The sequence below is a fragment of the Gymnodraco acuticeps genome, unplaced genomic scaffold, assembly GCF_902827175.1.
Source record: "Gymnodraco acuticeps unplaced genomic scaffold, fGymAcu1.1, whole genome shotgun sequence".
Lineage (NCBI taxonomy): Eukaryota > Metazoa > Chordata > Actinopteri > Perciformes > Bathydraconidae > Gymnodraco > Gymnodraco acuticeps.
This window is the reverse complement of record NW_022991186.1, coordinates 228,628-244,898: the sequence shown is the minus strand read 5'-3', so window position 1 is coordinate 244,898 and position 16,271 is coordinate 228,628. Positions and strand designations below refer to the sequence as shown.

At 40.9% G+C, this 16,271-nt stretch overlaps 1 protein-coding gene across 1 annotated transcript in view; it reads right to left on the bottom strand.

Moving 5' to 3' along the window:
• The window catches only part of sema6e (sema domain, transmembrane domain (TM), and cytoplasmic domain, (semaphorin) 6E), a gene marked incomplete in the record, with an annotated part of 112,559 nt that overhangs the window by 49,169 nt on the left and 47,119 nt on the right, over positions 1-16,271 (bottom strand). Inside the window, 3 exon segments of the mRNA XM_034238138.1 lie at positions 1,824-1,881; positions 4,478-4,592; positions 14,431-14,544. Coding sequence (XP_034094029.1) covers positions 1,824-1,881; positions 4,478-4,592; positions 14,431-14,544 — 287 coding nt within the window.

Here is a 16,271-nt window from a genome sequence, read left to right as displayed (position 1 = left end):
CACTGCAGAAGCCACGAGAGCCCCGCTGCACTTGTATTGGATATACGTCTGAAGAGAGATTGCTTGATACTTCAACGGAAAGGCAGACAAGGGGAGAAAGGGAAATAATGACATAAACATTACAAGAGATTTCCCGTGAAAACACACGGGGGTTCAGAACAACAAGTCTCAGGATATCTGCCTTATATCAGACCTTACCTTTGAACAGGTTCAGGTGTTTATATTTGACATAATATCCGTTTTAGCTAGCAAAACCCCACATTCAGTTATGTGAAATATGTTTGCTTACATCGTCAAATATCAACTAAATGACCACAGAATCCTAAAACCTATTTTAACATTATTTACATCTTTTCTGGTTACTCATTTAGAGATTATTGGTATTGGTTCTGGATGAACACAAGGTGTCAAACGTATCCTAAATGTCGTAGTTAGAGTAAGATCTCTTCCTGGGTGCGAGTTTTGTAAGATTAAGAAAATCAACAGAAAGCTGATAAATAAAGGCAAAACATAACATTCAGTCCCTGTTGTTTTAACGTCAAATTGTATAATTTTCTAAAGGTTAACAGAACCCTGACTAAACTTTGACATATACCAGTCTGTGATAATCGATCAAGGTACGTTCCTCTGATCTTGACTAAAGTCAAAAGCACATTTTTTAAATAGAAAAATAAGGGAATATTTGTGTAAATGAGGTCTATTGACCATAATGCCAAAAGTAAAAGAGTACATGTGGTAATGAGTTGGAATATTAGATGGTATGGTATAGGGATGCCAGTGATTATTCGATTATTCGAATATTCGTTACAGTCTCCATAATCGAATATTATTTTTTAATATATTTTTTTATTATTATTTATGTTTATTTTTATGGCTTAGTTTCAACCAAAATATAGACTAATGCTAATAATAGTAATAGTATAGGATAGGTCGAATAATCAATTATTATTCGCCAGGGCTGCCGAATAATCGATTTTGATCATGGTCAGTTTCTGGCAACCCTAGTATGGTATGGTTTATACCACATGCTAAATATGCTAAACACTCAAACCAGGACAAAAGACCTCTGCAGCTCCTCCAGAATGCAGCGGCTCGTCTGGTCTTCAACCTTCCTAAATGTTCCCACACCTCACCGCTCCTCCGCTCCCTTCACTGGCTTCCGGTAACTGCTAGAATCCACTTCAAGACACTGGTACTTGCTTACCATGCTGCGAATGGATCTGGCCCTTCCTACATCCAGGACATGGTTAAACCGTACACCCCAGCACGTGCACTCCGCTCTGCATCAACCAAACGGCTCGCTGCACCCTCGCTGCGAGGGGGACCCAAGTTCCCATCAGCAAAAACACGTGGGTTTGCTATCCTGGCTCCAGGATGGTGGAATGAGCTCCCCATTGACATCAGGACAGCAGAAAGCTTACACACCTTCCGGCGCAGACTGAAAACTCATCTCTTTCGACTCCACTTCGAGCGATAGAATTACTAACAAAGCACTTATATACTAATAAAGGACTGGCTTGAGTTGAGTAGCACTTGAAATGTTTGGCTCTATGAAACCTGATGTACTTATATGATTCTGTTTTCTTCAGGTTTGTATCTTCTTGGTCGAACGCACTTATTGTAAGTCGCTTTGGATAAAAGCGCCAGCTAAATGCAATGTCATGTAAAAAGTTGCACAGTTGACGGAAACACAACACAAAATGAATTACAGTGATACGTATTCAAACGCATATCAAGACAGACGACATGCTGGATATCAAACATAGAAACAGAGGTGTCGGCGGTGACGACATGTTGTCAGGATTGTGTGCAGACGCTCCTACCTGCTGTGGGATTATCTGCTCAGATGAAGATGCGAGGTTGATGGCAAACACATGGTCCCTGGAAGAGAGTAAAGACAGCGTTATTGGGGCGTCTCCACACGCTTCTCGTCAGTGATGAATGCTCCATAAGCCTCTGATCCAACCATTTCACCAAAACTATGCTTCAAAGGGACGGATCGAATCTGGTGGGAGGTGGATTAACACACTAAGTTACTGGCTTTTCAACTCTTGAAAACTTTCCACAACACTCAAAAGGTTTCCCAACTATCGACCGAATGAATCACTTTGTGAAGCGAGGCGTGCACTCTGTGTATGCAGCTGTGGAAAATATGAAGTCCATTTAAATACATTAGGGATAAACATTTTTTAGATGGGGCTCTTGGCAGTGAGAGCTCTGCAGATTGAGAGGGAGCCAATAACTGAAGATCAATTTAATTTGCACATTGGAGTTTAGGTGGAGGAGGAGCAACCTGTACTTGTTAGATAAGTAACCTACGACATCTTGATTAAGAGAAGAGCAGTGGGCAATTAAGATGAGATGCACAAGAAAGACTTGTTGCAACAACAGGAAGTGTTTGTGTGCAGGTCCGTCTGGCATATTTACGTAGTTAATTAAGTTTAGGTGCATTCAAGTCCAGCGCTAACAGCAGGAAAATGACCATTTACAGGATTTTGATTCATGAAAAACTCTGTAAATGTGCATTCTTACGTTATTTACTGTTGACCTTATGTCTTTCGTTTACCAACTGTCTGCCTTAATATTTTTTGAATACCTCTCTGCTTATGACGTTGCACATTTTGTACATTTCTCTCCCTCACATGCCTTTCAATTTCCCATTTGCCCATTGCCTAGCTCTCACTGGAAATGAGACCTGAATTGACTTCAAGCTTAATTGACTTTTACGGTGAAATTAAGGTGAAAAAAACAACTAAATCTATTATATAAAACCCACGATGAGATCAAATGGATACTTCAGGGTCACAGTAGCCTAAACATTTCCTATGTGTCATGAACAAAACAAGGAAAAGTGGTCAGAAAAATATTTGTTTTGCCCACTTTATCAAAGCTTTTTTGTAGCAGACAGTCCTTTTAACTTTGATTCGTCTTTGCATTTTCTTTCTTGTATTACCATCAACGCTGTTATTGTCAGACACTAAGAAGGTGTAGAGTACACATTGCGTTTCTTTTGTTTTTACCTTCAACAATGTCTTGCTTTTTTCAAAGAACGTCCTCATGTCCTACTTGTGAAATCCTAATGTGCTTGACAAATACAAAGACTCGCAGCCCTTATACACTATGTACCCATTTGTGTAAAATAATACCTTTATGGGTTATCCCTTTGTAAAGTGAACATGTTATGTGGGCAGCAGAAGAAATGGCCTGCTCCTGGAATTATTTTCTCCAACATTTTAGCCTCAGTCCATCCATCCATCCATCCATCCATCTTCTCCCGCTTATCCGTGGTCGGGTCGCGGGGGTATCAGTTCCAGCAGAGAGCCCCAAACTTTCTTTTCCCTGGCCACATCAACCAGCTCTGACTGGGGGATCCCAAGGCGCTCCCAGGCCAGCGAAGAGATATAATCCCTCCACCTGGTCCTAGGTCTACCCCTTGGTCTCTTCCCAGCTGGACGTGCCTGGAACACCTCCCTAGGGAGGCGCCCAGGTGGCATCCTAACTAGGTGCCCGAACCACCTCAACTGGCTCCTTTCGACGCGAAGGAGGAGCGGCTCAACTCCGAGTCCCTCCCTGATGACCGAACTTCTCACCTTATCCCTAAGGGAGACACCAGCCACCCTGCGGAGAAAACCCATCTCGACCGCTTGTATCCGCGATCTCGTTCTTTCGGTCATGACCCATCCTTCATGACCATAGGTGAGGGTAGGAACGAAAATGGCCTGGTAGACAGAGAGCTTTGCCTTCTGGCTCAGCTCCCTTTTCGTCACAACGGTGCGGTAAAGCGACTGCAGTACCGCTCCCGCTGCTCCGATTCTCCGGCCTCAGTAAACAACATAAACAAAGCAGCATCAGATCTTTCAAGTGCCCATTTTCCCGTTGCCTTGCTCTCACTGGAAATGAGACCTGAATTGACTTCAAGCTTAATGGACTTTTACGGTGAAATTAAGGTGAAACAAACAACTAAATCCATTATATATAACACATAATAAGATCAAATGGATACTTCAGGGTCACAGTAGCCTACAAATTGCCTATGTGTCATAAACAAATGTGTTTTAAAAAAGGAAAAGACATGAACTATTTATTTTCCTATTTTATCAAAGCGGTTTTGTAGCGGAGAGTCCCTTTAACTTGTCCTTGATTACTCTTTGGATGTTATTTTTCTTATTTCCTATATATATTTTCTATACTTGTTTTTTTTGTGTTTGTTTTTACGTTGGATAATATCTAAAAATGTCCTCGTGTTAAATCCACCATCTTACCATAAAATGTGCTTGACAAACACAAATATTTGTCCCATTTGTGTAAAATAATACCAGTATGGGTTATCCTTTTGTAAAGCAAACATGTCATGAGGGCACCTGGAGTATGGGCCTGCTCCTGGAATTCTTTTCTCCAACATTTTAGCCTCAGTAAACCAAATACACAAAGCAGCATCAGATCTTCGGTAGTGATACACATGTGCGAGCTGACTGACCGGGCAGCGATGTAGAGCATCCGGTTGATCCTCAGCATCCTCTGGAAGTCCAGGCCCAGGCGCACGGTGTCGTTGTCCGACATCAGGCCCTGGAAGCTGGGGAAGAGGTAGGAGGCTGAGGGGGGGAGGACATGGAGGGAGAAAAGGGAAACAGTTTAATAATCAGGGTTCATACACTTTTTCACCAATGACTTCTCCATGACCTTTACCTAATTTTCCATGACCAAAGAAATTACTCAGCGGTGCCACTGAAACATATTTTAACATGGTAAGCTGGAAAATAAGGTCTGCATATGAAACATGTTGTGCCTATCTAAAACAAATAGGCTTACTATCTCCTACAGACTAAAGCCACTGGAGACTAGAGGGCGTGATTGTAAAAATCTCTCACCAGCAAAACACCTCAACAGTTAAATGCCATTTTAAGTTTCATTACTATACAGTATTTATTATCATTATATTATTACTATTTCGGCGATTAGCTCAAATATAAATTATATTTGGTTACATTTCCATGACTTTTCCAAAACTTTGGGGAAAATATTGCTTTCCATAACTTTCCCAGGGCCTGGAATTTGCATTTTGAATTTCCATGACTTTTCCAGGTTTTTAATGACCGTAGGAACCCTGAGTAATAATACACTTTATTTATATAGCACCTTTCATGCTTGATGCTGACAAAAGTGCTTCACAGAGTATGACAGAAAAGGACAATAACAAATGAGGAACATCATTAAAAACAAGGTATATCACTGAACTATAAAACAATAAAACATGAACAGTGATAAAACAAAAAATTGCCCCAAATTATAAGCCAAATCAAAAAGATAGTTTTTTAAATGACTTAAACAATTGAGGTTGCCGTTCTATTCTAAGATCAAACGGGTTTGGGTCAAAACTGTTTTCTTGGTGTCTAAGCTACTCAGCAAAGGTTCGGCTACAAGAAACGTGTTACAGTATGTCCCTTTGAGGTCTTGGTAAACATTTCCTTTATACAAGTGGAAAAAAAGGGTTCTAAAATCATGTAATTATGTATTTTGTAAGCTGTTTCACAAATAGCTCTGTTAGTTCGATTCCGCAAGAAATCAAACGCTGAAGAAAAGATATAACCTTTACAGTTTGACTAACAATAAACCAAGGTTTCAAGATGGGATACTGTACCAAAAACCCAGAGCCTGCACTGTATGCTAATGTTTTCTTGTGTAGGTGGATGAGCAGAGGAGAAAATAGCATCCAAAGTTGCAAATTAGCTGGTGGTGTCAAAGAAGTCAGTCTGATTTAAATAAACGACTCCAGGAAAGCATTTCTCAACGGATATGTCTGGGGGCTGTGCCAAAAAGAGGACAAGGAAACAAAATCATCTGGATGTGTGTCTGATGAAATCTTATTTAAAAAGCACTCTTGTATCTCCGAGGTGATTAGAGTCAACCTTGGGGTTGTCGGGAATGCAATTTAAATCCTTTCACCTGAACAAACCGCCCGGGAAGACCTCAACAAATAAAGAAAAGTCAGGTCTATAGAAATCAGGTGCATTCACACAGAAGGGGTGCTAAGAGAACGGAAGAGCAGGAGCTACAGTGATGCTAACTAGCTTGATTTTCATTTGCCCTTCATCCTGCCGTGCATTTTAATGTAATCTTGCCTTTTTATATTCCAGCAGATTAACGTACTGGAGGGATTTAGACAATGGGATATGGAGTCCAGCGGTTAAATAATGACAGCCAGTCCGTAGATAGACATGTCTTGCAAATGTTTGATAAAAAAAGGATGCTCCAGGCAGAAATAAAATGAGCCGAGGACTGCCTTGCACGTCGGACTTCCCCTGCTGTTTCCTTTCTATTTTTTCATCTGTACTCCACTGTATTAAATGCCCTTCAGCTTTCTTTCTGACCGTGCTGAATTAGCAAAACCTGAAATACACCACACTTGGTCTCTCTACAGGGAGCCGTATGCCCCCCCCCCAAAACGCCTGCTCTCACATTGACTGCTTAAAGATTGAAAGTGAGAGTGAGCGTGTCTGCTGAAGAGACTCTGCCTTCCTCCCTCTGGCAAATGAGGATTTCTCTAATTACTCTGCAGCACTTTCACTTCCTTTAAGGGCTCTGGGGTCAGCTGGAGCACTGCTCAGGGCAACACGCAGGAGCAAAGGCTGGCGATGATGCCAAGGGTTACCTCACATTACTGCCTCTGGAAAAACATGCCGGCCAAAGGCTGAATCAAATCTCAAGCGTATGTCCTTAAAGGGGCCATATTCTGCTGATGTTCAGGCTCATATCAGTATGCAGTGTCTCTACTTTAAAGAGTCCTCTCCTGCTGATGTTCAGGTGTATATCAGTATGTAGTGTCTCTACTTTGCCCTACTTTGAATAGGAACACTCCATGGTTTACTAGAGAACTATCGGATCTAATTCATGATCGAAATAAGCAATGGTCCTTAGCTAGAAAGTCTAACGCTAGTGATGACTGGCTTCTTTTTCGTGTCCTCAGAAATAAATGTTCAGCCCTTATTAAAAAAGCTAAAGCTGATTACTATCTGAGCTTAACCACTGATTGTTTTAATGACCATTCTAAGTTCTGGAAAACAATTAAATCACTTCAGAACAAGAAGGTTTCTAGTTTCCCAAAAAAACTGGAGGTCAGTGATTCTTTTATTTCAGATTCAGATGAAATGGCTAATGCTTTCAATGCTCACTTCAAAAAGGCTGGTCACATTTTTGATGAGCAAAGTCATGACTCTCTAAATGGTCGTACTCACCGCCCTAGTCAAGAGATGAACTCCCCTGTTTTTGATTTAGCTTATTTCTCGGTCTCTGAAGTCTTACAGGGTTTGCAATCAATGATCCTAAAAGTCTGCCGGGCCTGGCGGCCTCGACCTGTTCTTTTTAAAAATTGCAGCTCAGATTATAGCACAACCAGTAACTGATATTTGTAATCTCTCCCTGTCCACTCACACACTGCCAGCTGTGTGGAAGCAAGCTCTGGTATCGCCCCTCTTGAAAGCTGGTGATCCCACGGAGCTAAATAACTATCGTCCTATCTCAAATCGTTCTGCGTTATCAAAGATTCTTGAGTCCCTAGTTTCTACTCAGCTAAAACTTTTTTTAAATTCACACAACATCCTTAACCCTATGCAATCTGGATTCAGATCAAAGCACAGTACTGTGACTGCCGGTCTGAAAGTCTTAGACGATATTAAGGCTGCTTTGGATAACAAATGTGTTGCATTGTTTATTGACCTAGCCAAAGCATTTGACAACGTATATCACCACATGATGTCTAATGTTATATTGATGTCTCGTTTGTCATAATTCCATTTGCTGGTTTCAGAGTTATCTAACCGACCGTACTCAATGCGTCAGGTTGGGTAGTACTGTCTCTGACCCTGTCACCTTGAAGAAGGGAGTTCCACAGGGCTCTATTTTGGGGCCTTTGCTCTTTGTATTATATGTAAACAATATTTGTAATCAGATGCAATTTTCTACCTATCATATGTATGCTGATGACACTATTGTATACTCATGTGCTCCTTCTCTGGATATGGCCGTTTCCAATTTAAAATCTGATGTCATCACGCTGCAGCATGCACTTCTTGATTCCAAACTGCTTTTGAACAGTAAGAAAACCAAAGCAATGCTTTTTGCTCCCAAGGCAGCGTCCTCTTGCCTCTCCAGTGACACCCTTGATGGCGTCTCTGTTGAGTTTGTCGATACCTACAAATATCTTGGCTTTTGGTTGGACAGTAATCTCAACTTCAAACACCACATTGAAGTTCTAACTAAGAAATTGAAATTCACGCTTGGCTTCCTTTACAGACTTAAATGTTGTTTTTCAACTTCATCCCGTAAAAGGTTGGTCTCTGGCTTATTCCTGTCCCAGCTGGACTACGGTGATACCATCTATAGATTTGCCTGTCCCACTGTTTTGGCCAAACTTGACCCACTCTACCATGCTGCACTGCGTTATATATCAGATGCACCCTATAGGACTCATCATTGCAAACTGTATAGCCTAACTGGATGGTCCTCACTTACTATGCGTAGGATGCGGCATTGGTTTCTATTAATGTATAAAGCCATTTTAGGTAAGCTTCCACTGTACATATGTGCCAGATTTGCTCCAGTTTGTGACTCTTACAACCTCAGATCCAGAGCCTGGATACGGTTCCAGGTTCCTGCTGTGCGGACTGAGGCTGGGAAAAGGAGTCTTTTTTATTATGGTCCTTGGTCTTGGAATGACCTTCAATCACGCCTCAAACTGACGGCACTTGTCTCAATAGCATGTTTTAAATTGAAGTTGTCTGAAGTCCTTACCACTAGCTGCTCTTGCAGTAATAAGTAGTGCACCTTTCTTACTGTCCTAATGTGCTCAATGTAGTGACTGCTTTTTGGTTTTTGTTTTCTTAGTTATGTTCTCTGTATTTTATATGTTTGTGTTATGTGTAACGTTGCTGCCTTCTTGGCCAGGTCAGCATTGAAAATGAGATTCCATCTCAATGCTTTTATCTGGTTAAATAAAGGTTAAATAAAAAAACTTTAAAGAGTCCTCTCCGGCTGATGTTCATGTGTATATCAGTATGTAGTGTCTCTACTTTAAAGAGTCCTCTCCTGCTGATGTTCAGGTGTATATCAGTATGTAGTGTCTCCATTTTAAAGAGTCCTCTCCTGCTGATGTTCAGGTGTATATCAGTATGTAGTGTCTCCATTTTAAAGAGTCCTCTCCTGCTGATGTTCAGGTGTATATCAGTATGTAGTGTCTCTATTTTAAAGAGTCCTCTCCTGCTGATGTTCAGGTGTATATCAGTATATAGTGTCTCTACTTTAAAGAGTCCTCTCCTGCTGATGTTCAGGTGTATATCAGTATGTAGTGTCTCTACTTTAAAGAGTCCTCTCCTGCTGATGTTCAGGTGCATATCAGTATGTAGTGTCAGGTGTATATCAGTATGTAGTGTCTCTACTTTAAAGAGTCCTCTCCTGCTGATGTTCAGGTGTATATCAGTATGTAGTGTCTCTACTTTAAAGAGTCCTCTCTGCTGATGTTCAGGTGTATATCAGTATTAGTGTCTCTACTTTAAAGAGTCCTCTCCTGCTGATGTTCAGGTGTATATCAGTATTTAGTGTCTCTACTTTAAAGAGTCCTCTCCTGCTGATGTTCAGGTGTATATCAGTATGTAGTGTCTCTACTTTAAAGAGTCCTCTCCTGCTGATGTTCAGGTGTATATCAGTATGTAGTGTCTCTACTTTAAAGAGTCCTCTCCTGCCTGATGTTCAGGTGTATATCAGTATGTAGTGTCTCTACTTTAAAGAGTCCTCTCCTGCTGATGTTCAGGTGTATATCAGCATGTAGTGTCTCTACTTTAAAGAGTCCTCTCCTGCTGATGTTCAGGTGTATATCAGTATGTAGTGTCTCTACTTTAAAGAGTCCTCTCCTGCTGATGTTCAGGTGTATATCAGTATGTAGTATCTCTACATGTCTCCATGCATTAATGTTCAAAAAGCTCTTTATTGTTCTCATACTGTCTGTGCTGCAGCACCGCTTTTCACCCTCTGTCTGAAACCAGAGCCCAGTCTGCTCTGATTGGTTAGCTGCTCAGCTCTGTTGTGATTGGTCAACCACTTAGAGATGTCCCGCCCCATTAGCCTATCAGGTACAATGCGTCGGAGCACTAGCCAATAGAAGCTCGAGTGTTACATAGTGATGTCATTATCATACAGAAGAAAACAAAGGAGTCCAATGGAGTGGATTTTTTGGGAAATGTTAGCGTTTGCAGACCATTTACATGCACAAAAACCTAAATATCACACTATAAGAAGGGGAAAAGCCCCAAAAAGCAGAATAGGGCCCCTTTATTCAGACCATCATTGCCACTGCATCATTAATCAGAAACTATTTTGATAGTTATTCCGTCATTTTCAGGAAAAATGACCCAAGAGTCCTTGCATCTGATTACAGTGAACTGAAAGTATTTTAAAAACATTTGGTAGGTCATCTGGAGGATAAGGAGACTGTGAAGGGCCATTTGTAATAAGATTAAGCACTAATGAAAATAAATAGTTTCTGCACTTAATAAAATGTCATCCAGGAATTTGGTGGCCAATGTGCAAATACATATTTTGTGAAAAGAACAGTCAACGTCTAGTGTTAATCTTGCAATAGCTGGTTTTTATCAGCTTGAAATAATTAATGAGTTGTGCAATACTCTCTAAATGGTTTCATAAAAAAGCTGTATTAGGGTTTAAATGTCATCATATCTCCTAGACAATAATGTAGCCTCTTTGTGAATATGTGTTAAAGTATACAGCAATATAGTAATGTACATAAAAAGACGAATGAAATACACTCTGTAAATGGCAAAGTCAAACCGTACACCCTTTTTATAGGTCCCTTATGCCTTAGCTCCACAACAAATGGGATTAATTCACCATTCAAAAAGAGATTAGTTATTTTTCAATGATCACAGAGTAGAGCCATTGTGTGTTAGTGGAAAGTCTAAATGTTGTATTATAGTGTAAATCAAAAGTTCATGGCAAGTGAAATTGTCCGATTCTGTCCTTAGTTGTGACAAACAACGTATAATATACTTTATAACTTTGCCCTCACATCACAGTTTGACATTAATCGTCAGGACATGGTTTACGGAGCTTATGCATCCGGCTGAGAATGACATTCTGGGGAATAAAGCAAATACTAGAAAATGTGTTTTTCTCATATGTCCCCGAAATGTCTGACCTTGAGTATACTGTCTTGTATCCGTTAGGGCTGCACGATATTGGAAACAACTGACATTGCGATATACATACCGGAATTGAAGAAAAGACCGTTTTTTTCCCCGCAAACCATCCTTTCTTGAACTTTAATGCTATACAATTGGTATTGTTTTAACTATATTCAACCAGATGAAGGATTTTAGTCACGGACGTCTGGATCTTAAGTTCAGAGCAACAAGCTGAGCTAGCTCGGTTATCGCGATTATCGTCACGACACGATATATCGTGCAGCCCTAGTATCCGTGTAGTTTATCGCGAAATTCGTCTCCTGACGGGGGGAGGAGCACCTCTTTGCTATTTTTGTAAGGATTAGCAGAGGGGAAGTTTGGACTGCTGCAAACATGGTAGAATGTGCAGTTTTTGGATGTAAACCGGGGGTACTTTCCTCTCTACCACAAACAAACCAATAGACATTACGTTTCTCAACCACCAACGCTAGTTTGGCCACTGCCAGCTAGCAAACAACATAAACAAATAAAATATGCTAACCAAACACAACATTACATTTGTCTGCTAGTCACCCGTTTTGTTTCCAACTCTTGAGTCAAGCATGTGTGGCTGTATCCCTAAGACCTTTCTTCTAATGGAGAAAATAGTCCAGAATCCCAGAACTCTTTGATTTGGAGCTTCAAGATCACAAGCATTCCCACATGGAGTAACATTCCTCAAAGAAGGAGCAAGAGTTGATGTGATTGCAGTCTTTTTTCTGAGATAAGTGAAACCTTTTTTATTGTTGGGAACCATTTAAAGACAGCACGAATCATAGCGGAGTAGTCTTACTTCAAAACGTGCCTGGAGGCAGACTTTAATATAAGATCCAACATGGCAGCAGCTTTTTTTGCCAGCAACTCCTGCATTATTATCTATATTTATTGCCTCCAACAGCCTCAGCAGTCACAGGAAAGACAAGCTGCCGAGTCGTCTGTCCACTTCCAGAAAGAAGTAGTGAGTATGATATTATAGACTCCGTCCCCATGAAGTACCACCATTCATAATGGACGTCTGGCGGAGATGTGCGGGACCTCGTGCCCCGCTGTCACCTGCTGGAACCAGAGGTGATAAATTGCTCTCATTACACCTGGGATGGAGCTCCACATATAGCACTATTAGCACAGCTATTCCTGCTAATGGTTGCGTTACTCTCTTCCAGATAGATCAATTACAGTGTGTAGGCCATGGTCTCGGCCACCTCTTAAATCAATTATGGGCCATTACATTTAGAGCCGGGACCTTGTGGACCTCCCCAGCGATTGGGTGCCAGGGTTCGATGAAGCAGTTTCTTCAGAGTCACAGACGTCCAAGAAGCAACTCAGTCAAACTCTTATCTCTGCGGCTGCTGAACTCTCTGCAGCTAGAAGGGCTGAGCGATACTTCGTCATCAGCCTTTATCAGGTGGTTAAAGTCCCCTAGGTGTATTGGGGTAAGGTCCCCACAGGCGGGTTGAGTGAGGTTGTGCCCGTAAACTAACCTTAGGTAGGAGGCAGAGTTTCCGTTAGCCAGTAATTACCGGACGCCGACTGGTAAAATATGCTGAAGACCAGCAAATCTATTTCTCTCCGGTCAAAATGTCTGGTCAAAATAATTTCCCCTTAGCGCAATACCAAATCAGTTGCGCCATTTATGTGACAGACAGAAGAGTATGTGACAGACAAGAATAGTCAATTCTAATTTCTAACACTTAATGTGGAGAAAGAGATGTCCTGTGTGGGTTAATTGTGCGTTGATCTGTTGGTAATGCCTCGGGATTCCGGTGGGCATGTAAACAAATGCATAATGCTGCGCTATACTTTGTGGCCTCACCCGGTTGCATAGCGACGCTTATTGTTTAGGTGTCTATTAATAAGCAGGTAGTCATATCATTAGCTAGAACTAGCTGGATCTGATCGATATGAACATAAACGCGAGTAAAGTCTAATCTGACGGGATCAGAGATCAGCTGCTGCTGACGAGTCGACATGCAGCTCTGCATGATCACATGCAGCGGTGAACGGAACAAAACACACACTTCAGGTTAGAATATCACACGTAGCTATTTTAATTACCTCTCAAACTACCTACACTAGTTATAGATATGTTTAGTTTTACTGTCAGGTCACTCAATACTGGATCCGCGAGCTTCATGATACTGACGGCCCTATTCTTTTCAAAGGGGCTTTGCTAACATTTACCGTAATGTGGTATCAATGACTGTGTACATGTAGTTTGCCCTAGTAGGTGGGTACCAAGGACAAAATGATCCAATATTGCCTTTTTAATTCTGGTCTTTGTTGTGTTCGCACAATTGTATTGACAACAAAACAAGAGTTGCGAACATAAAGACGTGGGTAACTCATTCAGGAATTAATCTTGTGTCTGCACCAGAGTCAGTTTGTCAGTTTTCAAGCCAACCCAAAACCCAACTGGGACTGAGCAGCAGCATCCTAAATAAACATTTTATAAACATCATTACACTTTGGTCATTTAGTTTGTTACCTTTGGTCCAAACCATTGTGGAGAGAATGGATGAAAATGTTGTCTTAATAAATAAACTCAAAGTAGCAATAATATATCAAAATATTGCGAACAAGGAACTGTTTAGGAACAGACCCTCATTACAAACAAACTAAGCAGATTCAAGCCATTTGTCTCTGTAAAAACACAAGAGTTGTACAGAGAAACAATCAAGATAAAGGAGCAAACATCCAAAATAAACATTTGTATAAATATCAATATATAAAACTTAAGTGTTTTGGGATGGTTTGTTTTCTTGGGTAGAAATAATTGTTAATGGGTTTGCTGTTTCGTTTTAACCTTATAGTTAAAGTGTAACTAAAGTAGAGTAGTATATCAAATAAGGTCTTCTTATTTGATATACTACTTTGCTTTAGAGTAACATAAACACAATATGTCTTTGTAGGATTACTCCCTTACAAACTGTCCCTCAGCTTTGACTGGAACATGGGTTTTCTTGCCGATATAGTTTCCTGATTTTAAACGTCCAAACCAAAAGGGAAGAAATAAGAATTCTATCCCCGCCGCTGAATAAACCTCCCGCTGCGAACATGCCCTCGAAACACACCGGCTGCTATAAGCCTCGCTCCCGAGTGATGATATTATGCCTTAGTGACCCTCGATGTACATTACGTTTTTACTCCTGCAACCAGTATCACCATGGCAACCCTTTTTGAAACAGATTTCTGTTGAACTCACACTCTCTGCCCACGATGCTGATGGGCTCCAGGTCCTGGGGGAAGGGCGTGCCTCCGGAGGACAGCTGAGGGAGGAAGGAGGCCAGGGTGAGAGCCAGGAGGAGGGGGGGGGGGCCTCATGGTGGCAGACGACGATGAAACCTCACCAGAAACACATGTCCCGCAGATCAATCACCTCCCACCTGCAGAGAGACCAGGGCCAGGACACGTCAATGTACAGGACAAAGAAACCTTTCACTTTGTGTGTACAGACAGAGGGATCAAAATACTGCTTCCTACAAGCCCAAATATAAAAATACATTAAAATATGTATATCCTATATATACACACAATCAGACACATTTATAAGCAACACAAAACAATGCAAACCGCTTGAGCCTATGCTAGAAGATGGAGAATATTACAGTTCTCCTAATCATTGGGCTAGTACGTCGAATTAAACCACATTTTATATACTTCCCCTGTTTTTAATAACCCTAACAATTTGCATGCATTTCATTTTTTTGTTTCATACGTTTATATATTTTTAAAAGTAGAGTGGTTTATTATAGTGTATTCTAACTTATTGAGTGTGCCCCTTTATAGATATGCTATAGATGTATTTCTTTCTACAGTTGATATGTACCTATTTAATGTTAATACATATGCTACTGTGAACAACAATAACGCATACATCAAATCTAAAATAATCTAATTTATTGATCACAAATTGTAAATTGTTTCGTTACAGCAGGATGTCAACAAGGTATTGCACATGAGCCAGTAGAAATAAATATATCTCTAGAATACACAATATAAAATATACTGTGATAGACAGACCTACTACTAAAAGACAAAGGATAATATATACTATAGTACATTATACAAGTGTGAAAAGTAGTTATTCAAATACAAATCTAATCTCAAGCGGTTTAACGAGGAAACTTCAACAATTAGCAGCAGCATGTTAGAGGTGGCAGCTAAGTTCCTATTAGCATGCGGCGCCTTATGTCAGTGTGGCGATGTGATCGAGTGTCCCTGCTGAAGTGAGAGGAGGACATGAGAAGTGTGGAGGACAACCGCCTCATTTCCTGCCAAGCAAAGTCTCTCACAGGTGGCTGGGCACAATTAAAAACTCGCCTACACGGAGAACGCCTTTTCACCCGCTCTGACACCGGGCCTGAAGGCATCGCTGATTACTGAGGTTAAAGGTCAGAAAGGGAGGAATGGAGACGTGTCCGAGCCGTGCTGTACCCAACCTCTTACTCAATACATGCTAGGACCGGTTATAGCTCTCTACTGTATGACGCTGACGATTATAAGTGGTTTCAGAATTAACGGATGGAGGGATAGGAAGGAAGAAGAAGTAGATAATGGAGATTGATGGACACAATGAGTTGCAGTTGTTAAACACATTAATTGTACAAAGTATAATAAGAAAATACTCCTCCAAGAAAGTATAAGAAAGGGAAAAAGCTAATAGTTAGACTTAAAAGCTAGATGGAAATCCGAAATCATACATTTGTCCAATCTAAAATGTGCCCTTTTGTTTTATATAACTTGTTTTATCCGCACCAAAAATAACAATGCAGAATAGTGGAAAAATTGATATCACAAAAATCCAATAATTAAAGGTGGAGATGTCATTTTGGAGAAACCAGCTCGAGTGCGCTAGAATTTGAAAATACACAACCGGAAACAATCTGCCCCTTCCTTACAGAGCCCCTCCCCCAACACACACGAACGCGCACATGACCAATGAGGGCACGAGATAAGTTTGTGCACGAGATGGAAGGCTGACAGGCAGGTAGGCCATCCAGTTACTTTAGCCGGCTCAGATCATTGGTCGTGCTTTTTACAGCG